The 26,602-nt window shown below is 37.8% G+C and overlaps 4 protein-coding genes across 9 annotated transcripts; 3 read left to right on the top strand and 1 right to left on the bottom strand.

The window, feature by feature from the left end:
• The first annotated feature begins 1,501 nt into the window (after positions 1–1,501).
• Positions 1,502–11,750, top strand: LOC5507893 (uncharacterized protein YDR514C). 3 transcript variants are annotated; one of them, XM_032376618.2, is made up of 2 exons: positions 1,502–1,742; positions 10,089–11,750. In XM_032376618.2, exons 1-2 carry the CDS (start codon positions 1,620–1,622, stop codon positions 11,235–11,237), a joined length of 1,272 nt encoding a protein of 423 aa, XP_032232509.1. In that variant the 5' UTR covers positions 1,502–1,619; the 3' UTR covers positions 11,238–11,750. The 3 variants fall into 3 exon arrangements, with proteins under 3 accessions (XP_032232509.1, XP_032232510.1, XP_032232511.1); XM_032376619.2 differs by lacking the exon at positions 1,502–1,742 and adding an exon at positions 8,191–8,331; XM_032376620.2 differs by lacking the exon at positions 1,502–1,742 and adding an exon at positions 8,219–8,356.
• On the bottom strand, positions 3,022–6,355 carry LOC5507894 (52 kDa repressor of the inhibitor of the protein kinase-like). Of its 4 annotated transcripts, XR_004294812.2 has the most exons (6): positions 5,720–6,355; positions 4,584–5,430; positions 4,151–4,505; positions 3,838–4,084; positions 3,602–3,758; positions 3,022–3,445 (listed from the first exon to the last, which is right to left on the bottom strand). XR_004294812.2 is itself a non-coding variant. In XM_048730077.1 (4 exons), the coding sequence occupies exons 2-4, from the start codon at positions 4,040–4,042 to the stop codon at positions 3,154–3,156; spliced, it is 654 nt and encodes a 217-aa protein (XP_048586034.1). In that variant the 5' UTR covers positions 4,043–4,084; positions 4,151–4,562; the 3' UTR covers positions 3,022–3,153. The 4 variants fall into 4 exon arrangements, 1 of the variants encoding a protein (XP_048586034.1); XR_004294811.2 differs by having other exon boundaries at positions 4,584–6,349; XR_007312209.1 differs by having other exon boundaries at positions 4,151–4,225; positions 4,584–6,348.
• Positions 11,751–12,582: 832 nt separating the features above from the next.
• Positions 12,583–16,728, top strand: LOC116615018. The gene has a single exon (XM_032376617.2). The coding sequence runs from the start codon at positions 12,910–12,912 to the stop codon at positions 13,555–13,557; it is 648 nt and encodes a 215-aa protein (XP_032232508.2). The 5' UTR covers positions 12,583–12,909; the 3' UTR covers positions 13,558–16,728.
• A 1,932-nt stretch (positions 16,729–18,660) lies between these two features.
• Positions 18,661–26,328, top strand: LOC116615031. Its single transcript, XM_032376630.2, has 3 exons — positions 18,661–18,887; positions 22,625–22,851; positions 23,647–26,328. The coding sequence occupies exons 1-3, from the start codon at positions 18,761–18,763 to the stop codon at positions 24,304–24,306; spliced, it is 1,014 nt and encodes a 337-aa protein (XP_032232521.2). The 5' UTR covers positions 18,661–18,760; the 3' UTR covers positions 24,307–26,328.
• Positions 26,329–26,602: the final 274 nt, after the last annotated feature.

Genomic DNA, 26,602 nt, shown 5'->3' with positions numbered 1-26,602 from the left:
CAAATCTCAAACTTTCATTTGTTTTACATCTTTTGTAAGTAAGACAAAACTCCTGTAGTAACTTTGCATGCAACTGTTTATTTGAGCATCTTGAACATAACTATTAGGCAGACAAATACATGAGTCTGAGGTCATAGCAGCTTTAACAGTTGTGATTTCACTGGTGCCAATAATTGGCAATTTGTAATGGGGCCCACTCGGGCAAATAAACACTCCAGATCGGAGGAGACTTGACCACAGGCAGCCACAAATTTCTGGGAATATTTGGAAACGCCAAACGTCTCGTGTTTTTGTTGACAGCATCGCCAGTTGCCATCGATGGATATTCATGCAAAATTCGCTCTTATAACTCTAGAAAACTGCAGTGAAAATGATCCCACACCAGCTTTAAAAGCCGCGGGAATTCATACGAAGACAATTTATAGCTTGAACTATTACCAAAAAACCTCGCCAATACACAATACACAAATTACAATTCACTGCTAAAAACAAGCATAGAATACTAAATGAGTGAGCAAGAATCAATAGATTATTTTTTCTAATTTTTCTTCTATCTAATCTTATATTTTAGGCAACAGTTTTATTTTATGCCTTGCAAGCAAATAAATATTAGAAAAGGGATAAAATTATTCATTAGACCATATATATGTTTGTCAACGGTTTATATTCATTAAGCGACTATGAAAAAAGAGCAACTCTTGCAATTGTCGATGTCTAGTATTTCAGAAAATAATAGAATTTCAATACAATGAGGCTAGCGTTTTATTCGATCGATTAATATCAACCCCCACAACAAGATTGCAATATAGAATGTATTGTTTCTCTTTATACAAGAACGTCTGTCCGTCCAAAACCACACCGTTTCAAGATAGAGATCTTTTCGATGTATTATTTTATGCTTTATTTACTAAGGCTTTAATTAAATTTGTGTTTGGGAAAGAGCGTATCGGGATGAGAAAATGTCATAGCCTGAGTATCAGGCGATTTTATTTTTCAAAAGTCGAAGAGGAAAAATTTATCGCTGGCGCGATAGAAACATAGGAGGGCCTGATACTCAGGTTAAAAATGTCACTCTAAGGGGGGACGGGGATGTAGGAGACCATTTTTAAATGGTTAAAACTGCAAACAGAAACCGGATAGAAAGCTATCTGATGAGTAATACAAATTTGCATAGCTTGTAATAGACCATGTGCGTCGCTAAACAAAGTATACCCTTATTCATAAAACAACATTATAAGCACGAATACCATATTTTCGTTATCTCCACAAACAAAAAAGTTAGCTGTTTTGTGAGATTACCAGTTAGGGGTGAAAAAGGTTGGAATATTTGACAGCTGTGAATCCAGATTAAGACAAAGAAAACTACAATGATTATTCATTATTGTTTTTGAACCCCGACTCGTTTGTTAGTATAATCAAAACAGAATTCTCACCATTGGAAATGGTTTCTAGAGTGATAATGTTTCTAGCGCTGCAATAAACTAGTTTTTTTTTCAGCAAAGAGAAGCACTTCCAAATCCAACGAGCGTGCAGTGTCAAGGGGTCAGCTTTACCCGAATACAAAGTTCATTGAATGGCTTTTTGAGAAACAATTATTCAGACCTATTGTTAGTCCCCTGATGATTACCTTAACCTGCGTAAGAAGCAATGCAAATTTTCAACGCACTTCTCGTTGTGCGGGGCAATATCTGTTGGTGCTCACGCAGAACTATTTTCGCGGCGATAGCTCGTATCCGCAAACTGTAAGTACTTCAAAAGTGTCAAAATGTTACATTTGGAGAATTCTGATATGTAAACAAATACATTACTCGATCAATACTGTACAAACAGCTAACAAGCTGAGAATACATAACACACAATGACCTGTTGACGAGATAGTGGATTTGTAAGTTCGCGTTGGCTAGTAAACAGCGTTGTTATCGTCGGTTACAAATACTATTATTCAGATAAGAAATTTAACAGGCGCTCTCGATAATCGTATCTTGCTATATAGATCGCTGCGAAGTTACGCATGATAACAGAAGTAATCCCTGCCTGTATGCATTTATTCGGTTGTAAAAACATTACTTCGCATTTGCTTTTAACTGGTTTGAAAATAAAAAAGCGATTTGATGCATTAGCTGGTTTTGAAGCAAGGGAATCCATAAGTATATCCATACAAATAATCAAACATTATGTCCCGTCTACGACGTCTCCCTAATACTTGAATTGCCCCCTACCCCTACCCCTATGAAATCTGTTGTGTCAATAGTCTGAAGGCCCAAAGTTTACAGGTGCCCAAACGGTTCGTTGTTCTACTTTAAATACTTATAACTAATGACAGAAGCTTTATTTCTAATAAAAGCTTAAGTGTCTAGAGTGTCGAGTTTATTTTGACCATTGCCCGCGTGACCGCGGTGATCCTAGATACTAATCCCTCGGATACTAAACAGATACTAAAAACGGCCAGGGGGGTACTTCATAAAAAAAATTAAATAATAATAAAATTTCTATTTACGCGAGTAAAATCAGCTAGTATCTATGGAACGGCATCATAATTATGGTTTCTTTTATGGATTATTTACAGCAACTTCTGTAATTTGTGTGGATCCTAGACTAATGTCTGATAAGAATATTTTGTCTGGTTTCTGGTTTAGAAGCTTGCAAATTTCTATGCAGTACACAAGGAAATAACTATAATATACATTTCAGAAACTTTTCTATACCGCTAAGTTATTGCTATCAAACGTTTACTTTTGTACTTTTTGGCGGCCGACATAATGAATGTTGTCTACGGTGAAGACCACCCAAGTGGAAGTAGCGCTATCAAACGTTACTTTTGTACTTTTTGGCGGCCGACATAATGAATGTTGTCTACGGTGAAGACCACCCAAGTGGAAGTAGCGCTTGGATCACGCGCTTGGAGTCATGCTTGCTACATCAAACTACAGTAACTGCTCTTCATCGCACTTTTACGGATAGTGGAACAAGTTTTTCAGGGAATGGGGGGAGGGGGGGAGGAAATATAAAACATCTATTGCGTGACGGATAAATGTGTTCTCTTTTATTTCTTTCATATCTATACACATGGCCTTGACCGCTACTGGCTGTATATGATTCTGTTGATCTTCTGCCCAAAATTAATCTTTAAGCATGGTTCCAAGGTCAATTTTTCTAGGGTGTTTTCTTGCAAACTGATTGATCACTTGATCCAGGTCGACGTCGGTGTCGTAGTGACAATGGATAAAGGGCCAATGCCGACAGCCTCTCTTGCCCCATGCACGATCTGTTGTACGTGTGGAGGCGTCGAAGTGCACTCGCGCTTCTCTCGCACTCGCAGCTTGTAGCTGGTATAGTGCAACAGATCTGTAGCAGCGTGGAGATATTAGGGAACATGTCCCTATCACACTCCTTTAGAGCTTGGACTGCGGTACTTGGTCTGTCATTGCACTGTTTCGCGTCGTATCTAGAAAAAAATAAAAACAGGAAGCTAATGATAAGATATTACATATTATTGAAATAACCAATTTTGTAGCTTGCAATTAATTTGGCTTTTTATTAGATTGGACAAATAAATCTTCAATGAAGTTACTATAAGTTTTACTATTAGTGTTACAATAACCTTATCTTGAATCGGACCAATTCTTGGTGCAAGAGTTCCAGAGAGGGGAGATCATCTTTGTATGTATCGAGGATGGCCTCGGCCTCTTCGTCTGGAAACTTCTCACAAAGGATGGATGGGACAAAGCAATGGAGCCTCGAGGCATGTACTGACAGACCTACACAAACAACGTCAGCTATCAACTATCAAATAATATCCACTGATTACTGCGTATTTCTTGCGAACAGTTTTATCACCTGAGAATTGTTCTTCCAGTTCCGACTGGATGTGGTTCATGAAGGGGATTGCAACATTACGCCTATAATGCTCCTCGGGATTAACAGCCGGGGCGTTCACGTGATGAACCTGTCTCCCAACAAGACGCGGCATCGATGGAGCAGTATTTATGATGTCAGCCATTCGCACAGCGTGGGTGTATATATGGGAGAACGTCTCATCCATCTTTGATGACAACACCTCATAGGTCTCCTTCACTTGTAGGAACTGGGAAATACAAACAAAAGATGAAAATCGAGGCAGACACTTGGCAGAAAAAAAGCTATAGACTACCTTTAAAAATGTCTACAGCTCTGCCTTGCAACTTCACAGTTATTCCCGCCAAGTGTGATAGAAACTCGTAGAGTACTAGGAAGGAGACAATGAAGTAAAAGGAGGTAAGACTTGCCAGCAAAGAGGCTGCGTTGTCCTTGCTCCTCCTGTCCCATGATGCATCTTGGTGCTCCCCACCCATCAGTTCGCTATTAGCTCCATAAATGATATTCTCCAAAGAAGTGATTATAAAGGTAAATGACTGATAGAAATGTGTGTATGCATTGTGGCGGGCCGCCCATCTTGTCCGACACATATACACAAGAGCCTTGCGGCGATCCGCGTCATCTACCGCCTTTTCGAAAGTTAAGAAGACCTATGGATTGAAAAGTGCCAAAATTATATTTATTCATTTATCAAAATAAGGTTTGAGGGTTTTCTAGATCTCCCTTACCTTCTCGTTTTGGACTTCTAAGAAGAACAGACTGCATTGCTTTAGTTTATCGATTGCACTCGTAATGCTTTGTTGGTGACAACTATGGGCGATAAACAAGTTAAGGCAATGTCCACTGTAATGCACATAAACTGCTTTGGGCGCTTCTTGATTTTGCGCTGGACTCCCAACGTTGTCGCTTGACATATTAGCAGCTTCATCATAACCCTGACCACGGATATTTTTCGGGTCCAGACCGAGACTCTGCAGCTTTTCCAATATGACATTGGCTATTTCTTGGCCTGTTTTTTCTGTAGGTGGATGAAACCGATAAATTCTTCGTGCACTTGACTGCCGTCGACGAAACAGATACACAAAGCTAGCTGTTCCTTGTTGTTGCTTGTGACTTCATCAGCCTTTATGCTGAAGAACTTTGTAGCCCTGATCTTGTCCAAGAGACCATCTAGTATCATATCGTTGCCAATTATCTCAATGATTTCATTCTGTATCCGCGGCGTTCCTATTTCTCATTCCAGTGGCAGTGAGGTGCTGGTCTAGGACAGCGTCGTGATTGGCAATCATTTGAAGGGCTGCCACAAAGTTGCCCACATTTCTATTGAGCTGATATGCATGCTCGTCTTTGCTGTTAACACCTGACTCCACCACCACTCAAGGCAATGCATTGGCGACCGCAAAAGCGCACTGCTTCCGCAACACATTTGATTATGTGCTTGTTGCGCTCTATGTTGCGTCTCTTTTCTTCATCAAGGAGGGTGTTTACAGATTTCGCTGGATTCTCGATTGCCTGTCTAAGACGCTGCCCGCTGATCATGCACTCTTGGAGACACTTGGACGCTTGATGTTTTCCCTGTGAGGAGAGAGGGTTTCTCATTGAAAATAATGTGATGCAGCGAGCTAGAGGAAAAGAAAAAGACAAAAGACTATTGAAAAAAGTTTAAAGAACATTGAGATCTTTGATCCAAATATCAAACAAAAATTAGGCTTGTGATGAGGTCCAAAATCTTGTGACACCCGCCTAAGTGCTGGTAAGTTGACGGCTATCTGTTTACGAACCAAAAAGTTGTTATAGAACAGCGCCTAAGTAAATGTAGAATTTGAGTCAACACGTGCTGAATTATTTTTGTGTTAGAACCTACCTGTGGTCGTTCCACTTCCATCTAGACTGTCTTCGAACGACCCTTTTTCTTGCCTTTGACTATCCGATCAACCCAGGAATCAAGCTTTTCGCTTTCTAGCTTCTTCTCTTCTCCTCATTGTGCAAAATGCCGTCAGGGTCGCAATTTAGTTTCGCGCCATACATCGTATCTTTCCAGTATGTAATTCACGCGAGGTATCTTTGATTGGGTGTGCCTATATATATTCTCTTTTGTTCAAGGGGAGTTTAATTTTTTCTGATAAAAATTCCACTTCCAAAGAACCAAAATTAAACCAGATATTTTTATCTCCACGGAACGTTTATTATCGGTTTTGGCTACAAAGAAGTCAAGTTTAAATTATGCAAGTTAATGCTTATGCATTAAAGTTTGACTTATAGATTTATTACAGAATCTATAATTGTTTTTTCGTTTTTTTTATTTTATTTAATTTCTATCGCATCTAATAGGCCTATACTTCATAGTTTTGTCTACAACTATCACATTCGCACCCCTTGCAACCCCCCTGGGCACGGGCCTGGGTATATCATGTTTTCTTTTGTCTATATGTCACACTTCACCCCCGGGCTCGAGAGCAATCAGTTATCAATCAGCCGTCAATGAGTCAACATGTCAGGGCAATTGCTCTGAGCGCTATATTAAAATTTCATATTCTAAACCAAAATAAATATAATTCCTAGAGTTGTCCATCTAAAAATGTTTCTATCTATCGTAAAATAATCCTATACCAAGCTGTGTGCGCCCTAAAATACAAGCATTTCCATCACAGCGCGTGAATTATTTATGCAGGTGCGTTAGTTTATGGATAGCGCAAAATTTAAAATTTTGCACCAAAAACGTAGTTGGACAGCAAATCACTCATTTATCAATCTCTTAACACAACTGTCTTGTTACCTGTGTAAAAATAGTTGTATTCCTGCCGACTGAGGCCCAGAGATAAGCAATTTTACAGGAGGCTCATAATTTGTGACTGCTAGCGTTGCAGTGTTCTAATTATGATTGCAAATTCGAGCCCGGGGGTGGGAGAAGCTTTCCCTTTTATAGCGGAACCTCGTGCGGTAAGCTACGATAAAGTGGTCACGATGGGATCCCTGTTGCGCGCTGTTATTGTGCCCTTCGCCTCACTGATTAGTTGAAAAAATTGGCGCAAAAAGTGGGGACGCAAATACACCTCTGAGTGACAAGCGAGAAAGCAATAGTAGAGGAAATTGATTTATAGCAATTTGCTTAAGAAAGTTACATCACACAATGGAGAACAGAACTGATTGAGAAGAAGATGGGACGAGAACTCTATACTTCGATTTTCGTCCTTCTACAAGCATTACTTAGTTTTGAGGCGGAGTCGAAGAAGAAAGATGGTTCTTCGAAAAGGGACAATAAATTGAAAGGAAAATCATAGCGATCTTTTTACCGTAAACAAAAGGATTTCATGTGAGCTCAGTCTTTTAAGCAAGTCCTAAGTTGAATTTTAAGGTTAAGGCATTCAAGAGACCCTAACATTTGGTAAACAACGAATAATGCCAAAGTTTAGCCTGTAGGTTTTTAATCTTAAACGGTGGTGTTTACTGTAGACAGAGACGCAATTTAGTGGCTATTACAAAGAATTCATCTATTTTGGGTTAAGGGCCGACATTGCTAGGCAAGAACGCGCCAACCCATCCAATAATTAATTAATAGTTTTTTTTACAAATCAATTGATTCCCATAAACTCGAACCATAAAGAAAAATGGAAATTGGTTTTCGAATTACCGGTTAAACGAATTATCGAAACAACACTGAAGTACTACTGAATATACATGAATTTTCTATTGAAAATGTCAAATATGCGACTAGATAATTAAAACGGGCTGCGAGCATAAAGGGCCATTAGGCGTATAATATGTACAATATTTATGTACAATACAGAACAAAAGCCATAAAAAGGACTAGAAAAAAAATGGTGTCATGTATTTCGCCTTCCCTAAGAAGTCGGTTAATGTGCAGGCATGAAAATATGGAAATACACTTGAGGGGAAAGAGAAATCACCTCGAATGATCGGAATCTCGAGCTATCAAGGGTTCGAACTACCAAGGGTGGACATATATTAAATGTATGAAGCTAGATCAAGGGAATTTAGGCTTGGCTCGTGTTAGCAGGGGGTTTGACAGCGTGTTAGAGTCACCCAGAGTCGGCATGAATAAATAAATACATCGTAATTACAATGTTATCAATTATGCAAACTATATTTTTTCATTATTACAAATATATATATATAGATAAACATAACTTAACCAATAATCTCGATCATGAAGTGCGCAGATACAAGAATAATTATAATTAAAAAAAGAGCACAACAATTTATATGCCTTGTCTTCGAAGGTTTGTGATGCACACCCCTTCCCTCCCCTCCCCGATGTTTTTTTCATAAGTCGCCCCATTCGGGCAAAATTATCATAATTGTTTGGCTTCTTAAATGAAATGCGCTTATCGTTTATTTTGGTGCAGTAATGTATTCCAGTGGTTGCACCTTTTTCTATCGCGGGATCTATCCATCAGTAATCAACGGACAATTTATTTTCTCAAATGAGGGGCATATAATGATAACATGCGCCAGGTGAGAAACGGAACGATAAGATAAGGTACGCGTTTTCCTTTTTCTTTATTTCAATCTTTTCTTGTGCAACCAAGGACGTTTAAGATGCAATCATCATGCAATGAAATAAGAGAACTTTTATACATACAGCTTTCAATGTTTTCCCGAAAAAAATGTTTTCATTATATGATATATTGTTATCGGTCCCATTATCTCAATAGATTTGCTACATAAGAGAACTTAGTATGCATGTGCTCGAATGCTTTTCTCGCTCCACCAGATTCTGAGAACTTAGTCATGATGCTTGCAATGCTCCGCCAGATGAGAGAACTTGGTACATAGTATCTCAATTACTTCAATTGTTTGCCATGGAAATCGACTTGAAAACCGCATATGACAAATTGAGGTTTATAAACCACACATAAAACAACCTTCTCTCTTTTAAATTAGGCTCCTTTTGGTGCTGTCAGTGTATATATACATTACCTGTTTTTTACCTGTAGATGTTAGCTCAAATCATTTTTTATAGCCATAACATTCGCGTATAAAGATTTTTGTTTCTCTGAAACCCAGTGGGTTATCATGTTATGAAACCGTAACAGCAATGATTTATTCATTTAACCATTTGACCTGAGTGTAGCTTTTGCTAACACTATAGAATAACAAATTGGCAAAAAAATGATAAAATAGCATTTGAAGACTCTATGCTTTTACGGCTTTATGTAAGTCAAAATTATGCAGCTGAAAGCGTTTTTATTAAAAGAACCTGTTCCTCGTTAAATATTCATAATGATAAAGAGACAAGCATTTACTGTGAATAAGACAGTTTCAAGAAAAAAAACGCAATGAGTTATCGCCTTTGGAAGATTAAAGTCTTTAGGTGATCGCCTTAGATGCTAGCGCAGGGAGATTAGCAGACTTTGGTGTATGGAAATAGTGTACGTGTTGTAGGTTTAAATGATTTTCAGGAAATTATCTATAACTAAAATTAAAACGAACCAAGGCTTTAGGAATTCTTCCAATTAGGCTTGTGATAAACTGTCCTATCAAACTCGCGAGAAACTTTCCTATCAACCTCGCGATTAACTCTCCTATCAAGCTCGTTATGAACGTTCTTCTCATTCAGGTCACCCATTTAAAATCGCTAGTTGCTTGCATTGATCCCCTGCCCCTTTAATACTTCCCAAAAAAGATTCTTGCATCGTTGCCCTCGAGTGATGTTTCCCATTTGTACACATGAAAACACTTAGGTAAGCAATTTTTAAACCAAATTTAAAATAACTACTTTTCTTTACTACGATGTCGTACGAGGAAATTGCAATAGTAAACTCAAGCCGATTAAAAATCGCGAATTCTGACATTTTTCCGTTTTCGATGCTTTCGCTTCCCCACTAGACTAGCTATCATGGCTACCATGGCATACAAATCGCTAAATTATCCAAAGAACAGTTCGCCAAGCTAAAACACGAAACAGCTTTAAATCCGGCTGTAATTCCTCCAGTCATAACACGCGGAAAGTAATTAATAAAATTTATATATATTTAATTTATGGAATCAATAAATAATTATTTCAATATAATGTACATTGAAACTGTGTATAAATAAGTTTTCAGTTGCAAGTATTTTTTTTTCTTCCACTTATGGTCTTCTCTAAGTTGTCTATGCTGTTGAGATTACCATGATTTGCTGGCTAGTTGTGTCGTACCGTTGTCGTGTTCGACAGAACAGGTCCCGATTTAAGCCCAGTTTAATGGACAGTTTTATTTTCTTTATTTCAGGACGGTGAAGAGTGGTGCTCTGTCGCGCCTCTGCATACCACTTCCCTGACCACATCCTTTTTCAGGTACCTGATCGGCAAATTCGCTGGCTTAAAGATCCTAACCTTTCAGGAGAACTTCAGTATCGATTACGAGCTAGCAATGAACTATAGTATGGCATGTAAGGAGTGTCCGGACTATCTATACGACTACGACAACCTAAGGGACCACTGGCAGCGCTTCTGTCTGAACATGGAGCCCACCGCTGGCCTTCAGGCAAAGAGCTTCTTTAAAACAGTGTTTAATCAGCACCTGAAGTCTAACGTGTTTGTCACCGCGTTTGATTGTAGCAATGTGGCGAAGCTGTTTGTTGATTATAACGTGTATTGTAAGATAAAGGAGAAGCTTGAAAGAAGAGTTGGACTTAAAGTACCACAAGAAGCTCCCGTCAGAATAACAAAACGGCGTCTACCGTGCGTCAAACACATGTTTGCTTCAAACAAGGACATGGAGAAATGCATTGAAAACCTCAAACGGAAAAACGAGGAGATTGCTTTCCAAATGGAAGTGAGGGGTATACGATTGTTTCAAACAATTCAGAGCAATCTTGCCGAACAGGCTCGGAAAGTTCTCGCTCTGGATCTTGAGCTTTACGAAGATGACCCGACAAGAATACTCGAGATCGGGTTCACGCTATTTCGGATGCATGCGTCAATCGAACAAGGATGCCATGTGTTCAAGTGTCGTCACATCATTATCAAGGAAAATCAGCATTTGTTTAATAAAGACATATTCCCAGACAACAGAAATAAGTTCAATTTTGGAACAACACAATTTCTTTGCTTCTCAAGGGCGAAAAGTACACTTAAAGCCGTCTTAAGTGAAGCTGAAATCATCACCGCCCACTCAGCAGCGAACTTAACAGACTATTTACGCGAGCGTGGGGTGGATCTACCAGATATTGTAGATACTAGGTTGCTCTATTTGGCTGCCTTCCCCAGCGCCAAGCACCAGCAAAACTTGGCGAGAATTCTTAATGAACTCCACATTAAACATGATTATAATAATAATTTTCTCTCCGATCAACTCCATAATGCGGGCAACGATGCCTACTATACAATGGAGATCTTCAAAGAGCTCGTCTGGAAGGGTTTACCCAGTGGAACCTAGAAAACTTTGTCTTGGGAAAATTAGACTTTCTTCTATCCAAGAAACTCCATAATACTGTCAGCGATACTTTTTGCACTATTGAAATCTTCAAGGAGCTCTTCTGGAAGGTTTTACCCAGTAAAACTAGCTGTCCAATAGACAACTTGAAAACCAAGACAATATAGTGGCAAAATGGACATTTTCGAGCTACATTTATCTTCTTGCTTCTCACGCTGAATAGTCTTTGAACAAAAATAACATCGCGAAAATTCAAAACTATTGCCACCAATAAAACGGCCGTTTTCAATATTCTGCGAATTATAACCGACGATTTCCAACAGCTAAATCGCCTCATTCAATATTCTTGAAGCGGATCATTGCCTAGCACTGAAATGGTTTCCAATCACGCCACCTCTACGCAAGGCGCTGACCAACCAAAAACCATCAAATGTAATTCCGTTTGTTTGAATGACGGAAGCCAGAAAGGGGTTTAGCAGTTTTTGACAAGAGTTCGCAAAATATTAAAAATTGCAGTAAAAAAAAAACGTTTTAATAAACTAAAGAAGGTGAAACAAAAACACACGAACAAGCCAAATATCATGGATGTATTTCGTTGACCACAAAATGGCTCCTTTGGAGAAGTAATTCTTCCTATGGAAGAGGTAACTTTTAAACACCACAGGATAGGTCTCGTCAACCAGAGTTTGTGCGGCCCTTGAATACTTCTTTACGAAGACCCGATAAAAATAGTATTTCAACATCGAAAAGTGTCATTATGAAAGAGGATCATCAGTTTATACCTGGTTAAACCACAGGTAGCCCAGGGTATGGTTTTGAAGCTTGTTCGTAGCTTGGAATCGACTGTTATTCTTAGAGGTAAAACGATTGGGTTGAAGTCGCGATTTTTTGTGAAACATTGCCAATAAAATTGCCTTAAAACTTAGAACATGCCTTGTTGTTGTCATATTTATGTGTAATATACGATTTTGGGGGGTTTTCGTAACGAAATATATGACTTCTCTCCCCCTACTAAGGAAAGAAACAAGGTTGGAGGCGCCATTTTCGGTAGCACTCAAATACCGTCGAAATTCTCGAGGAAAATACAACAAACGAAATATTTTTATCTCGCAGACCTATGCCAGGGTACACTTACATTCGATATGTGGCAAAACATCCGAGCTAAATCATTTTCCCTGGCCGCTAGCCATTTTTTAAAACGAGTAAGCAGCGATTTTAATCCTTGACCGGCGCCGTTGGACAATTAGGTACGCTCGGCTGAACACGGAGCGAAGCAAACTATTATTAGCCTGCGAGGTGGAAAGTCTGCAAGGCTATCATCGGCGCATAGTAATGTTATATGAATTAAACAAAAATAAGAGATAACAGATTACTTACCTTGCTTCGAAAACTGATAGTTCTGAATTTTAGACCACGAAAAATTATGAAATCCGTATCGAATGCGCCGGTGACAGCCTCGCGCTATAAGTTGTTTGCTTCGCTCCGTGTTCAGCCGAGCGTACCTAATTGTCCAACGGCGCCGGTCAAGGATTCAAATCGCTGCTTACTCGTTTACTTTAGTAGTTTGATATCAGGTATCAGGTATGGCAGCAAACTACAAACGCTCTTCAAAAAGCCTTAATAATTCACTTACGAGCAACGCCAATGAAGCTAAACCCTAAAATGAGAAGAGTTGATGATGAGAGTGATGAAACTAACCTCCAATCAGTTTACAAGCTCATCCAGAAAATGGATAAAAAGCTTGATGGAGAGTGAAATGACAGAAATAAAGAAATCAAACGAATTTACTCACGAAACCATAAAAGACCTGGAGCAAGACATGAAGAAACAAGGTCAAATGATGGCCCTCGAACAGAGGATGAAAGAGCTCGAGGCAAAAAGCAAAAGCGATCACGCTGAGCTGCTAGACCTCCGCACGCGCAGCATGCGCAATAACCTCTTGTTCTTCGAGTTCTTCAACATCCCTGAAAAAAATGGTGAAAACCCACACGAAGTCCTCGTCAACACGATGATAGTCGAAATGAAGCTGCAAAATGTTGACGCCATCGAACTCGAAAGAGTTAATAGAATTGGTAATCGTAAAACGTCATCTAGGCCATTGGTTGCGAAATTCTTGCGCTTCCAAGATAGAGAGAGGGTGCGCAAGAACGCACATGCCCTGAAAGGAACAAACATAGGAATCGCAGAGCAATTCCCAAAGGAGATCGCCCACGAAAGGAAAGTCCTATACCCTATTATGAAAAAAGCAAAAAAGGATGGACACAAAGTCCATATGGTTCTAGAGAAACTCTACATCAACGGCCAAAGATACTTCCCGCAATGATCATTTACGAGTCGCAACAAGGGGCCCCGAAATTTAGTGTAATATCCTTTTTAATCTTAAATCCTTGTTAAATCTAGATTTCCAAATTCCTCATACAGTATATATGATCGTTTTTACCCATTTTTCATACATGTAAAGCAGTTCGGATAACATAACATTTTGCAATACCTGCAGTCTCACAATTGATGAAAATCAAAACAAGGTCATCTGTAATTCCTGCCCTAATGAATACCACTTGAAAACGCCATGTGTTAACATAGATAAGGAAGACCTTGAAAACCCGGATGTCAACACGTTTGTATGCTATCAATGCTTAGAATCACAGTTTCCTTTCCAAAACGAAAATAACCATGAAATACAAAATACCAGAAGTAATTACCCAAATTCCTTTACAGAGAGCGATTTAAATAGGCTGGAAAAAATGATATTTAATCCTTTTACTACCGACAATGATGACACCAACGAAGTAGAGTACAACCTAGATCCCCACTCTTCAGTAACTAATCTTTTTTTCACCATAATATCCGTAGCTTTCGCAATAAAAAGAAATCTTTTCAAAACTATCTAAATATGCTCACACACGAATTTTCAATAATCGCATTAACAGAAACTTGGCTAAAAGACAATAAGGATGAAATCCCTGAACTTCAAGGCTATAAAACTTTGAGTCAGAATAGAAGGGAAAAAGACGGAGGCGGTATCGCATTATTTATAAAAGACCATATAATGTTTAAAATACGAACAGATTTAAATGCAATTAAAATTAACCAAGACACGTCTGAAATACTTTTTATCGAAGTTACATGTCGACATAGCCCAAACATAATAGTTGGTGTGATATATCGGCCACCAGATAACAATTACAACCAGTTTGAACAATCACTTAATAACATACTCCAACAATTAGACAAAGAAAAGAAACCCTGTTACTTAATGGGTGACTTCAACTTAGACCTTCTTAAACACGAAAAATCAGAATTCCCAACTAGATTTTTTAACCAATTATCTTCGTCTGATTTTGTTCCGCTTATAACTAAGCCAACACGACTGACATCGCACACAGCAACACTAATTGACAATATGTTCTGCAATCGACCAAATTTCAGCCAAATTGCCGATATATTATTTAACGATTTATCAGACCACCTTCCAATATTCCATATTTGCACTAACGACGAAAACACAAATCCTCGAAAAACTCGACAAACATATACAATACAAAACTAGAGATATGTCAAATGAAAAAATAACACACTTCAATAAGGAGCTTGAAAAACAAGACTGGAACTCAACCAAGCCGACTCAGAAGATGCATACAAATCCTTTATGACGATATTCAAATCAATATATGATAAACATTTCCCCGAAAAGGTAATAAAATACAGAGAATTTAAAAAGAAAAACAATCCATGGATAACGCAAGGTTTAATTAAATCAACAAGAAAAAAGAGAAACTACATAAAAGATACCTAATTAAGCCATCCGTATCTAATATAACAAAATACAAGAATTACAGAAATAAATTGAACAGCCTTATACGAATAGCTAAAAAAACATATTATCAAAAACAGTTAGTACAATCAAAAGGAAACCTAAAAAACACATGGAAAATAATAAATGAAATCATAAACAAAAAGAGTAAAAAAAAAAGAAATTACCATCAAACTTTATACAAGATGGAATTGATGTTAACAATAAAGATGAAAAAGCTAATAAATTCAACAAATTTTTCGTAAATGTGGGTCCTAACCTAGCAAAGAAATCTAATAAGAACACAAAAAAATTCAAAAAACATTTTAAAGGCGACTATACCCACTCAATTATTTTACAAGACACCTGCGAAAACGAAATAATAAACATTATCAAGAACATGAAACCAAAACAAAGCTCTGGAATTGATGGAATTAGCCCGAAACTATTAAAAAATATTTCAAACTCCATTTCTTCGCCATTGTGCCATATGTTCAACCTTACATTTAACACTGGAATTATTCCCTGTGACCTAAAAACATCACTAGTAACACCTATATACAAGGCCGATGATGAAAATCAATTTACAAATTACAGACCGATATCAGTAATCCCTAGCTTTGCAAAAATCCTTGAAAAAATAATGTACAAAAGACTAATATCCTACATCAATAAGAATGACATACAATATGACAAGCAATATGGGTTCCGAAACAACCATTCAACAACACTTGCACTTACTGATCTAATTGACAAAATTACTACAGCTATTGAACAAGGAAAATACACTATAGGAATATTTTTAGACTTATCAAAAGCATTTGATACTGTGAATCATAAAATACCACTTGCCAAATTATCATTCTACGGAATCCGTGGTCCTATGATTGGTTCTATAATTATTTATCAAACAGAAAGCAAACTGTTAAATATAATGTAACACTCTATAATTCACTTGTATACCCCTACCTCTACTATGGAAACATAATATGGGCAAATAACTATAATACTAGATTTAAAAGGCTTTCGGTCTTACAAAAAAGATCGTTAGAATAATAACATTTTCGCATTACACATCACCCTCGAAGCCAATACTAAGGGAACTTAAGATTCTAAGCATTGAGCAAATAAATTCATTGCAAACAGGGTTATTCACATATGACATCTTCAACAACAGACTGCCACACCAATTTGATACATTCAACAAAACAAACAACGAAATTCATAATCATAAAACAAGAAACGCAGCCAAATTACATAAAAAATCCAATAAGACAAACTATGGAAAATATTCTACAAGAAACAAATGCATTGAAATATGGAATTCTTTACCATCAGATATAACTGATAGCCGCTCCCATTTTATATTCAAAATTAAATTTAAAAAATACCTTCATGCTCAAAACAAGTGATTTAGTATTGTATTGTAGTATTCCAAAAATAGTATTCCAATTTAGTATTTTATTGTATTATTCCAACAGAGACATACTCTTCAATGTAAAACCAAAAATACAGAAAGCTAGTTTGATGCTACCTGCAACGTGATTGTAAATTAGTTCTATTAATATTTTCCCAGGGAGGCTACTAGAAAAGCTTCAAGGAGCTTCATAACCTTCCCTTCATTTCATTTTATTTAATGATGTAAAACGTATTGATTAATTAGAAAATGAAATGGAAAATAAACTATCTATCTATCTCTAAGAATAACAGCCGATTCGAAGCTACGAACAAGCTTCAAAACCATTGCCTGGGCTACCTGTGGTTAAACGCGCTGGTCGAGACAAAAACAATCAAGCGGTTTCCATGGAGAATACTTTACACGATATATTGTTCAAAATTCATTTTTAACATGGGAAAATGTTTGCCAATTCCATAATAATAATTTTTATTTTTATCAGTCACACTCACGAGCTCACCCAAACTTCGAATAGAGCGTTTGATCGGTCAAATATTTCCTATCCCACTTGAGACCAGAGAGGAAGTTTATTACAGGTGGCTTGAGTTCTTCGTCATCCGGAATCTCAATGTACACGTCTTCCTGATCTTACAAATATTCTTCCTTTTTTTTTTCAGAAAGGGTTTATTATCATTTAAAGATTTTTTTGTCGTTTTCTGGCGTAACGGGCGTCATGAACACATCTTCGTGATCTTAGGAATATTCTTCCGCTTCGCCGAATTCTTTTTGCCTATTTGCAAACATATTTGCACCAGAATTCCGGACTTCCGAAGCGAGGGAGAGAGTTCTGTGGTGATTGCGCTGAAAGCCTTTATCTTAGCGAGAAGAAGTAGTGTTGACTGATTTCTATGGAAACCGGTTGATTGACGTCCACTATAAACGATTTCTAAAGCGAAGTTTTGTTTTATTCTACCTCTGCGCGTGTGACTGAGAATGAGAATAATGAAGAAACCAAACTAGCAGCGTGTTATCCCTGGATAAAATGTATCGTAATATTTCCAATACATATTGGCTTCTCATGTAGCCGGTTGTTTTGTTTTAATGTTTTCACTCTTACACCCCTGAAAACTTTTGTGCAAAAAATGTGAGAAAAACATACTAAAAACAGAAACCTTTCCCCTATATTCAGTCCCACACTGCAACTCAAGTTTAACCACCAATGGACATCATTAGGTCTATTGGGGCATAATCAGCAATGCTGTGCTTGTAAATATTTGCACGCTGGGGTATATTCAATAGGATAATATCTTTGTTCGAGTAAGAAAGGAATTTTCTAGCGAATGGCCTCGTGCTCTCCAATGTGGAACTTTTTTGACACCCAACCTTATTGAAAAATTGTTTTCAGGCGTATTATGGGTTCCTTAGACCTGGAAATGTTTTCTTTGGCTTTGGGGAAAAAAGACTTATAATAAAAATCAAATGACAATGGGTGAGGAGTTTGCTAACCTGGTTCAAGAGCTTCGAACGTCTCTATATTTAGTGGCCACGAGCCTCGTCTCAAGCTCGCTGGCCACTAAATAGAGACACGTTCGAAGCTCAGGAACCAGGGTAGGAACTTGCCCGCCTCTCTGTCAATGTGGCCTAAAAATAGCAACTGAGTTGAAATGGATATATTAGCATTAATAGTCAAATACTGTCCTTCTCGCGCACTTCGATCTTCTTCAAAAAGTCAGATCAAGGTGCCTACCACTTAAACATCTAATTATGGTGACCGAGCCTTTTTTGTATGCGCGCCTGAACTTTGGAATTACATTACTTGATGTGCTTATGAAGGTCATTTATGACTTTGATGAATCCTTGAGTATCCGGGTTTGGTGATGTTTTTAGTTTGCATTTCTGATGTTTTGGAGTTGGGTCTATATTTTTACGGGATTCCTGGGGCGCTTGTGGTAATGGATGTGTTAATCTAGTCACTCCTGGAGATGTTTATTTTATTTTCGTGATAGAAGGTTTTTAGAACGCCTACCATAAATACACAATCATTTATCTAATTAGTTAAAATCGTATCATGATTATGAATTTTTAAATTTGTATCCAGACATCTTCCCCTTTGAAGGATCAAACTGATGGGTAATAGCAAGAAAAAGAGGGAGCTAAGAACAAAGTTTTGTCAGTCTTTGTTGGAGGTATTGTTTGGGGTACGTTAATTTTTCATTGCATACTTTAATCCAATAGAATTCACGAAAATAAATTATCAAGATAAAAGACTTTTCAGCTTGTTTTTCTTCGCGCAGCAGATGCCACGTTAATAATCAAGGGAGTTGGGCTTGTGACAGGATGGATGTGGGAAGAATTTACAATTTTCACGCATTTTATTTGCTTATCCCATGGCTGATAGTAGCATTTGGAAATGCAATATTACACATGGAGCATAGCAAACTGGGTCATTACGTCAGATTTGTTGGTAAGTAGCAATGTCGAGATAAAAAGCATTTCCTCCCATCGTTTTTGTGGCACCCAAAGGACAGTTACCTTGTAATATAAATATGAAAGGGATTTATATATATATCTATAAAGCGATATGACAACATAACACGAATTTTTCATTCCTAGAGAATTCTACGGATAAACCTTCCGGGTTTTTTTACTAGCTCAAAAACACTGATATCTATAAGTTGAACGGGACCTTTGAACGGGACTTTTTCAGATGTAAAGTTTCTGAAACTACATCGTCGCATTGTCGTAAATCCCAAACCTTTCTTTTCTAAACTTTCGAACAGATTTTAACAAATGTTTTGAGTTTTTTTTTTTGGAACACACATTTTTCAGTCCTGAGATTTTAACTTGTCACAGCTGCAGCGAACAACAAAAATTTTTTTAGGAATTTTAGGGCTTCATTCAACGTTTTCTTACTAGCTCAAAAAACTAATATCGCTTCGTCGTAGTTTTAGCTATTCACAACCTTTTTTTTCCCGAACTTTCGAACAGATTTCAACAAATGTTTTGGGAAAGGAAAAAAGCTCTGTGGTAGTAGGGTATATATTATGTGCTGTATGATTAGAGGTTTCTATCGCACATATCATAGGAATGCAGCCTATACGTACATATATTCATTTTCACGAGAAAAATATTTTTCAATTCCAAAAGCATTGTCAATTTTTTCCATCCGAAAAACACTGCGGAGCAAACTGGAGACGAATAATAATAATAATAATAATAATAATAATAACAATAACAATAACAATAACAATAACAATAACAATAACAATAACAATAACAATAACAATAACAATAACAATAACAATAACAATAACAATAACAATAACAATAACAATAACAATAACAATAACAATAACAATAACAATAACAATAACAATAACAATAACAATAACAATAACAATAACAATAACAATAACAATAACAATAACAATAACAATAACAATAACAATAACAATAACAATAACAATAACAATAACAATAACAATAACAATAACAATAACAATAATAATAATAATAATAATAATAATAATAATAATAATAATAATAATAATAATAATAATAATAATAATAATAATAATAATAATAATAATAATATAATAATGGTTTATTACCAGCGTATCCAATAAATCCAATAAACTTAAAGCCTTATGAGTAGCGTTACCTATTTGTCATCTATTCGATTGAATTTCGGGTTGGATAAGTCTAGAATATTTTTCGGAAAATAACCACTAAGCAGTTTTTATGTAAGCAACAGAATGTTATCTTAATGTTAATGATTCTCTCTTTTGATACATAAAAGGAGAAATAATTTCATTGATCTAAAAATTGTACAAACAGTACATAGCAGGTGGAAGACTTGCTTAATGAAATGGTTTTTATTGATTAAAAGTATTCATCGTTACAGTTTCCATGTAGCAAAATTGTTACAATTATATTTGGTAATTTTGAAAAATTGAGGAATTTTCTGAAACTTCTTACGTGAAGTTTTTTCTGGAAAAGAGAAAATAGAACATTAGAACAAAAACCATATTTGGACATCTCTTCTTTAATAAGTACCCTCAGCTTTTCATCATAATGTGAATATTGGCGGGGGGGGGGGGGGGGGCTAGAAATTGTTTGTTGAGGATGCACAGGGAGCCCAAACCGTGCATGACAACTAAATCTATTATTTGGACTAAAATATTTGATATTCTTTGTTTTTCAACTTGTACCTAGTAGAAAATTTATCTATGATCTTATCTTATCACAGTAACAAAGACTTTTCAAAATATTCATGCTCGATTTATTTTATTTGGTGCTTTTTTGCCGATTAAATCGCGTAATTTTCAAGTTGTGTCGAGTTGAGAGATTTGATCACTGAGGAAACCATTCCACTACCCGGCAAGAAGAAAGCCAATCACGGCTAACATCATTTTATGGGATTTCCTACCAGCCAATCGGGTTTCTTTTCTGTCAAACGATTTGACATTTAGCTGTCACCGTGCGTCTAAAACAACTTTGCGAAGTTATGGAAGTTTTGCTACAAAATGAGACTTTTTCTACTTGTTCTTTGTCCTTGTTTCGAAAAGTGCCGATGCCAACTTGGGTACCAGTTTTCTACACAAATCGGCAAATCTAGGTTTTTATTTTATTTTATTGAAATTCAGTAATTATTTAGCCAGTCTATTTATGAATTACGTGTTGGATAAACCAAAGAGCCAAAAAAAAAATAATAATAATAATAGACAGAGAGAAATAAAGCAGAGATAGCTCGAGAGACGGTAAGTTAATTTTATTGTAAGTGAAGTTATCCGATACTTAAGTATGTGTTTTGTCTTTGGGAGTAAACGGCCGCGGTGAAGTTAGCAACTAATTTTAATTTTAATTTTTATTTTAATTTTAATTTTAATTTTAATTTTAATTTTAATTTTAATTTTAATTTAATTTTAATTTTAATTAGCAGCTAATTCAAGTAGTAAAGTTAGCAGCGAATTCAGCAACCAATTCGAATCAAAGTTATAATAAAGTCCTGATTTAACCAAATCTCACCAAATCAAACACTTAAATCTTATGTATTATGATTGTTTAGGGAACTACCGACCATTGTACAATTTCGTGGCTTTTCAGATTCTATGCAAATTACGTAGAAATTGATTATTCATATAAAACTGCTAAATTGGTTATAGTTTGTTGTTTCTTGGGCTTCTTGTATACAAAGAAAGGGAATAAGATGATAAAGAGTAAATATCCTTTAAAGGATAAAGAGAATAGTCTTTTTTTCTCTTAAAATCGAATACAGAAAGAGTTTAATATCCACTCTGCTATTATTGACCTCGAAAGAATAAATTTAGTGGAGACAAAGCAACATCTTTATATCGCTAGTGTGCAGTTCAATGTTTCGCTTGAGTCCAAACAGTTTGCAAGCTTCAAAGCCAAAACATTTCTTTAGTCCCAACACTCTACTCGGTCGTCTGGAAAGTACGGTGGCCCATATCTGTCACGGCGAAAAGAAATAGCTCAAGGAGAAAAGAAATAGCTCACGAAGAAAAGAAATAGCTCACCGAGACAAGAAAAACCTCAAGGAAAAAAGAATTGACTCACGGCGAAAAGAAATATAACTCACAAAGAAAAACAGAAAACCGGTAATTACCGGGCCCGTAAGTTTTAACGGGAAAGTTTTTACGGCTTCCCGGTAAGCAAATTATAATTTTCTTAAAAATCTTAGCGTCTTGGGTCTTAGCTTGTTCTTGTTTCTGTGTTTAAATGAAATTTAAAAACAAAATCCAATAGTGTTTCATGGTATATATGCATTAAAAGAACGGCATCCGTAATGTCATGATTAAAATTGAAAAAGTATTTTAAAATTCTGATACAGCGCGCGCTACTTTGAAATAAAATTTTCAGTGCGTGCGCGAGCGTTCGGTGTTTGCAGCGGGCGCAGGTAGTGAAAATTGAAAACTTTGGCTTAAAAAAGGTTGGCTTGACTAAATATTCGTTTTTGCAAAACATTGGAAATATCATCACCCGAAAAGGCTGAGATCAACTTGAAGTCAATTTTTGGGAACTTGAAACGCATATTTTTATTGCTTTTACTTCAGGAAAGCTTGGAATGACGAATTCCGTGTTATGTATTTGCGCGCCACCAGCGTAGCAACGTCGTTACTGAGCAACACTAATGTCAGTACACCCTTAAATGGACGATTTTCTCTTTGTTTTAAACAGATAAGCGACTAAACGAATCAATTATAGCCACGCATCACGTGATGTGTCACATAGACTGCGCTATGCTCTGCACCAGTCACCCGCGATGCCTCTCGTTCAACCACGGAACCGTACCAGGTGGCCAAGATGTTTGTGAACTCTTGTCCTCCGATGGGTACAGCCATGGAGCGTTAAACAGACTGCAGGAAAACTCTACCTTTTCCTTCTATAGGGAAAACGAAGCCATGGTAAGTAATAGCCATCCTTAACCTAATGCAGGGAGAACCGGCATGGTAAGAAAAAGTCATCCTTTACCCTCTGTAGGGAGAACGAAGCCACGGTAAGTAACAGTCACCCTTTACATAGAGAACGAAGCCACGGTAAGTAACAGTCATCCTTTACCCTTTACATAGAGAACGAAGCCATGGTAAGTAACAGTCATCCTTTACCCTTTACATAGTGAACGAAGCCATGATAAGTAACAGTCACCCTTTACCCTTTACATAGAGAACGAAGCCACGGTAAGTAACAGTCATCCTTTACCCTCTACAGAGAGAACGAAGCCATGGTAAGTAACAGTCATCCTTTACCCTCTACAGGGAAAAAGAAGCCATGGTAAGTTATAGTCATCACCAAAACCTACCACAAGGTACATAAGTCGGGGTCGAAGCAAATTTTTTTAACCCTAAGAGATAACACTGCCGTTAGTTGCAGACGGTACATAAGCTTCAGGCGATTCGAACTACTAACGATCGTTGAACACACCTTAAAAGACAGCTTTAATATTATACCGTAAAACATAGGTCGATTACCCATGTCTACTTTTATGTAGAGTCCCTCTCCTTTGCATATTATTAACGTATATTGGGCAACGTTTTCATTAACAGTGCTGTGAATACATACTGTGACTCGCACGCATAGCTGTAAGCTTTGTGAAGTATTCCTTATCTTCATACTGACGGGATATATTAGTCACGTGTGAAACGTATGAAACGCTAAAATTATTAAAAAAACACGTCACATTGTTCATTTTCAATCAACAGGAAAGTCGGAGTTGCCTGGATTATCTAAAGCGAGGGAGAACAGAAGACGGAATTTATCTCATCCATACTCCAGGGGTGGGACATCTGCACGAAGTCTTCTGTGACTTCTCCACTGAACCAGGGTGGGCGTGGACACTGCTCGTATCCTTCGCACGGAAGCATCGAAACAAAGACGCCTTTTGCACAGTGGGGTACACGCTAGACAGTCCATCAAACGAAGAGACACCGAATCTGGAAGACTTCAGATTCTCAAAGCAACGCATGACAGCTATACGCGACCACTCGACGCACCTCCGAGCCACCACCAATTACAAACCGGGGAGCGCCCTGTCGTATAGAGACTACATCCGCGGAAAGATTTCCAACCTCGATTTGACCAGTTTTACAGGAACAGATTATTGTAAGAAGGTAGATTTTATCAGTATTCGCGGTATTGAGGGGCGCGATATTCTGGTTTCTTTCTGGCAAAATCTAAACTACCCATTACACATTGACCCCTCCCGTGCAACCTGCCCTTTTAATGCAAAACAAGGAAGTCAGTATGATGAGAATAACTTTGGCACTTATTGTCTTGATGGACAAATGAGTACAGGGTTCAGTGGGTCGGCGACGGAGGAAAGTACCACCCAGTGGTGGTTTGGGGGCAATGCTTATCATTAAATGACCATTTTGAAGCCCGTAACTAAGGGGGTGGTAGTGAGGGAGGGGGAATGCTTATCATTAAATGACCATTGTTAAGCCCGTAACTAAGGGGGTGGTAGTGTGGAAGAGGAATGCTTACCATTAAATGACCATTTTGAAGCCCGTAACTAAGGGGGTGGTGGTGAGGGAGGGGAATGCTTATCATTCAATGGCCATTTTGAAGCCCGTAACTAAGGGGGTGGTGGTGAGGGAGGGGGAATGCTTATCATTCAATGGCCATTTTGAAGCCCGTAACTAAGGGGGGTGGTAGTGAGGGAGGGGGAATGCTTATTATTAAATGACCATTGTTAAGCCCGTAACTAAGGGGTGGTAGTGTGGAAGAGGAATGCTTATCATTAAATGACTTTTGAAGCCCGTAACTAAGGGGGTGGTAGTGAGGGAGGGGGAATGCTTATCATTAAATGACTATTGTTAAGCCCGTAACTAAGGGGGTGGTAGTGAGGAAGGGGGAATGCTTATCATTAAATGGCCATTTTGAAGCCTGTAACTAAGGGGGTGGTAGTGTGGGAGGGGTCAATGCTTATCATTAAATGGCCATTTTGAAGCCCGTAACTAAGGGGGTGGTAGTGAGGGAGGGGGAATGCTTATCATTAAATGACCATTGTTAAGCCCGTAACTAAGGGGGTGGTAGTGAGGGAGGGGGAATGCTTATCATTAAATGGCCATTGTTAAGCCCTTAACTAAGGGGGTGGTAGTGAGGGAGGGGGAATGCTTATCATTAAATGACCATTGTTAAGCCCGTAACTAAGGGGTGGTAGTGTGGAAGAGGAATGCTTATCATTAAATGACCATTTTGAAGCCCGTAACTAAGGGGATGGTAGTGAGGGAGGGGGAATGCTTATCATTAAATGACCATTGTTAAGCCCATAACTAAGGGGTGGTAGTGTGGAAGAGGAATGCTTATCATTAAATGACCATTTTGAAGCCCGTAACTAAGGGGGTGGTAGTGAGGGAGGGGGAATGCTTATCATTAAATGACCATTGTTAAGCCCGTAACTAAGGGGGTGGTAGTGAGGGAGGGGGAATGCTTATCATTAAATGGCCATTTTGAAGCCTGTAACTAAGGGGGTGGTAGTGTGGGAGGGGTCAATGCTTATCATTAAATGGCCATTTTGAAGCCCGTAACTAAGGGGGTGGTAGTGAGGAAGGGGGAATGCTTATCATTAAATGACCATTGTTAAGCCCGTAACTAAGGGGGTGGTAGTGAGGGAGGGGGAATGCTTATCATTAAATGGCCATTGTTAAGCCCTTAACTAAGGGGGTGGTAGTGAGGGAGGGGGAATGCTTATCATTAAATGACCATTGTTAAGCCCGTAACTAAGGGGTGGTAGTGTGGAAGAGGAATGCTTTTCATTAAATGACCATTTTGAAGCCCGTAACTAAGGGGATGGTAGTGAGGGAGGGGGAATGCTTATCATTAAATGACCATTGTTAAGCCCATAACTAAGGGGGTGGTAGTGTGGGAGGGGAATGCTTATCATTAAATGGCCATTTTTAGGCCCGTAACTAAGGGGGTGGTAGTGTGGGAGATAAATGCTTATCATAAAATAGCCATTGTTAAGCCCGTAACTAAGGGGATGGTAGTGAGGGAGAGGAATGCTTATCATTAAATGACCATTTTGAAGCCCGTAACTAAGGGGGTGGTAGTGTGGGAGGGGAAATGCTTATAATTAAATAGCCATTTTAAGGCCCGTAACTAAGGGGGTGGTGGTGAGGGAGGGGGTGCTGTACACAGGGGAACAAAGAGGTCCGCTTTTGAGAGCATGGACTGGGCAAGATACCTAAAGAAAAAAAGAAAAAATCTGTACTTTTCTAGCTTGTTGTTAGTGGACATGTTTGGATATTTTTAGTAAATCAAACACGAGTTAGTAGCAAGCCTACTTCCTACTGTATGTTATGCTTGAAATAGGTGTATGCACTTTAAGGCCTTTAAAGAACCTTTGAATAAACAGCACTGATCTACGTGTGATTTTTTCTCAACTTTTGTTGTTGTATTTATTTTTTTTAACTAGAATTATGAGAATAGCAGGGTTGTTAGAATGTATTTACCGAGTGCCCTTCCAACAGTCTTAATTATTCTTTGCAAAATATAGAATTTATGTCAAACTCAGTTTTGCACATACAATCTCTCTTATAGATCTTCCAAACTTAATGTGAGACTGGTGGCCTACCTGTGTTCAAATCTAAAAAATAGCTAGTCTGTGAAGATGTGATGGACGGTGTGCCTTTATATGTACTACCTGTGTTTTTCGCC

Source organism: Nematostella vectensis, chromosome 7 (assembly GCF_932526225.1).
Source record: "Nematostella vectensis chromosome 7, jaNemVect1.1, whole genome shotgun sequence".
NCBI classification, from domain to species: Eukaryota; Metazoa; Cnidaria; class Anthozoa; order Actiniaria; family Edwardsiidae; genus Nematostella; species Nematostella vectensis.
The sequence above is the reverse complement of the archived record's forward strand: the minus strand, read 5'-3'. Positions and strand labels throughout refer to the sequence as shown.

What these genes read in the sequence shown, in the direction of transcription:
- LOC5507894 (XM_048730077.1), bottom strand. Translation starts at nt 4,042, where the DNA reads ATGGATGAGACGTTCTCCCATATATACACCCACGCTGTGCGAATGGCT. An exon ending in ACTGGAAGAACAATTCTCAG is followed by an intron (nt 3,759 to 3,837) that starts GTGATAAAACTG and finishes TTGTTTGTGTAG; the next exon opens with GTCTGTCAGTACATGCCTCG. An exon ending in TTGGTCCGATTCAAGATAAG is followed by an intron (nt 3,446 to 3,601) that starts GTTATTGTAACA and finishes ATTTTTTTCTAG; the next exon opens with ATACGACGCGAAACAGTGCA.
- LOC116615018 (XM_032376617.2), top strand. Translation starts at nt 12,910, where the DNA reads ATGATGAGAGTGATGAAACTAACCTCCAATCAGTTTACAAGCTCATCC.
- LOC5507893 (XM_032376618.2), top strand. Translation starts at nt 1,620, where the DNA reads ATGATTACCTTAACCTGCGTAAGAAGCAATGCAAATTTTCAACGCACT. An exon ending in ATAGCTCGTATCCGCAAACT is followed by an intron (nt 1,743 to 10,088) that starts GTAAGTACTTCA and finishes TCTTTATTTCAG; the next exon opens with GACGGTGAAGAGTGGTGCTC.
- LOC116615031 (XM_032376630.2), top strand. Translation starts at nt 18,761, where the DNA reads ATGGATGTGGGAAGAATTTACAATTTTCACGCATTTTATTTGCTTATC. An exon ending in TCATTACGTCAGATTTGTTG is followed by an intron (nt 18,888 to 22,624) that starts GTAAGTAGCAAT and finishes TGTTTTAAACAG; the next exon opens with ATAAGCGACTAAACGAATCA. An exon ending in ATAGGGAAAACGAAGCCATG is followed by an intron (nt 22,852 to 23,646) that starts GTAAGTAATAGC and finishes TTCAATCAACAG; the next exon opens with GAAAGTCGGAGTTGCCTGGA.